Source organism: Propithecus coquereli, unplaced genomic scaffold (genome assembly GCF_000956105.1).
Source record: "Propithecus coquereli isolate 6110/MARCELLA unplaced genomic scaffold, Pcoq_1.0 Scaffold188, whole genome shotgun sequence".
NCBI classification, from domain to species: Eukaryota; Metazoa; Chordata; class Mammalia; order Primates; family Indriidae; genus Propithecus; species Propithecus coquereli.
This window is the reverse complement of record NW_012143634.1, coordinates 4738606-4740496: the sequence shown is the minus strand read 5'-3', so window position 1 is coordinate 4740496 and position 1891 is coordinate 4738606. Positions and strand designations below refer to the sequence as shown.

Genomic DNA, 1891 nt, shown 5'->3' with positions numbered 1-1891 from the left:
GGCTTGCTAGGCTATATCGCATTTGTATTATATGTATACACTTTATTTCAATCATGAATCTATGATGGATGATTTTCCACATTTCTCAAAGACTTCAGGCAACTGAAAAAGGACTGTTATGATGGATATCTGGGAATTCAAGTAAAGTAAAAAGATATGCTAAATATTCAATTTACAAAAAAACTAGAATAATAAAAGATAGACTTACATCTAGTAGTGTATGAAGATGCTGATCCTGGAAAACACTGTGTAGAAAATCTAGGTCCTTTTCACTGCAGTCTGTAAGTGCGTGAATCTCTTCCAGGCTGTCCAGCACTTGGGAGACCGCTCCTAAGGGGGACAAACAGAAAAGAAACAGCCAGTACAGAAAGTCAATGTCAAACTAAACTTTGTAACCTAAATCTTACACTTAAGAACAACGAACATCAGAACATCAAAGGCTAACGTCTTTACTGAAGGACAGACTTAAATGAGTTTCATATTGTTTAAGGACAGAGTATTTTCAGTGAGTTTACGTTCTTAACAATGTATTTGTGTGCTCTTCATTTTTCAAAGTAAACTGAAGCTTATCTTATTTGAATTAAGGAAATTCATCAACTGTAAGCGAACTATTAGAAGATCTGGGTGCAGCAAGTTTTACGTCAAGAACAGAGTATGGGTTTCATGACCCCGAGATGTTTTGAAATATTATAGAAACAAGGGTGGCCTTCTACCCAGGTGTATTCATTCCATCAAGAACTGGAGGTAAAGCCAGCTGTAGATATGAAGGACAAACCTTTAACTGTGAGCTCCTGCTGCTTAAAATAGGCTTCTTAGGATTTTTAAGGCTTAAACTTCAGTTAACAAGAATCCCAGTCCATTCCTTTTTCTTTTCTTTACATACAAAGTCAAGAGAACCAAAGTCATTCTCATTCTGTTAGGCTCTTCTTGTTCAAAACACAAAGACAAAGGGTAGGTATACTGACTGATACTTCCAAATGCCACATTAAATTTCAACACAAATAAATTTTGTAGGGCAAAGCAAATGGAAGTGCCATCACTTTCGTTAAATTTCCCCTTACAACCAGGAACCCAGGCAAGTGCCAGCAGGGAAAGATATGTATTGAGGAGTAACAAAGTCATTTATACAGACTTAAAGAAATGATCAGCCTATTTTACTCTGCAAACAATATGCACATATACACTCCACAGAAAAAGAACCCTGAGAGGCCAGGCTGCAGAACATTAGTATATACCAGAGAAACTTTTAAAAACAAATGCCTCATTGCACATTTAAGTCTTTGGATCAGTGGTTCTCAACCAGGGGCGATTTTACTCCCTGGGGTACATTTCTTAATGTCTGGAGATATTTTTGGTTGTCACAACTGTAGGGGGAGGGCAGCTATTGGCATCTAGTGGGTAGAGGCCAGAGATGTTGCTAAATATCCTACAGGACAGGCCCCACAGCAAAGAATTTTCTGGCACAAATATCAGTAGTGCTGAGGTTGAGAAACCTTATTTTTGATAAAGATAAAGATCTTTCTGTTCTGGAACTCTATGCTGTTTCTAATTCTTCTTGTCTTAGACCTCATCCATTCTCATGCACTTATTGGCAAGACTGTACCACTTTTCCAGAAAGCAATCTGATAACATATCACAGAGCCTTAGAAATGCTCCTGCATTTCAATTTAGTAATTCCATTTACAAAAGCCCACCTTAAGGAAAAAATAGAAGATTTATGTATAAGGATATTTAGCATATACAATGGAAAATAAATCTAAAAGGATGATTACATACATCCTAGGACATCCATACAATGGAATATGTAGCCAAATGAAAATTGTTTTTGAAGAAGGTTAAAGACATAGGGAAATCTTCATGATACAGAATTCAAGAAAGCAGAATGGAAAAC

At 36.6% G+C, this 1891-nt stretch overlaps 1 protein-coding gene across 1 annotated transcript in view; it reads right to left on the bottom strand.

Annotated features, from left to right (window-relative positions):
* Window positions 1-1891, bottom strand: part of CASK (calcium/calmodulin-dependent serine protein kinase (MAGUK family)) — a 437172-nt gene that overhangs the window by 99005 nt on the left and 336276 nt on the right. Inside the window, exon 11 of the mRNA XM_012642796.1 lies at window positions 209-330. Coding sequence (XP_012498250.1) covers window positions 209-330 — 122 coding nt within the window. The remainder of the gene's footprint in view (window positions 1-208; window positions 331-1891) is intronic.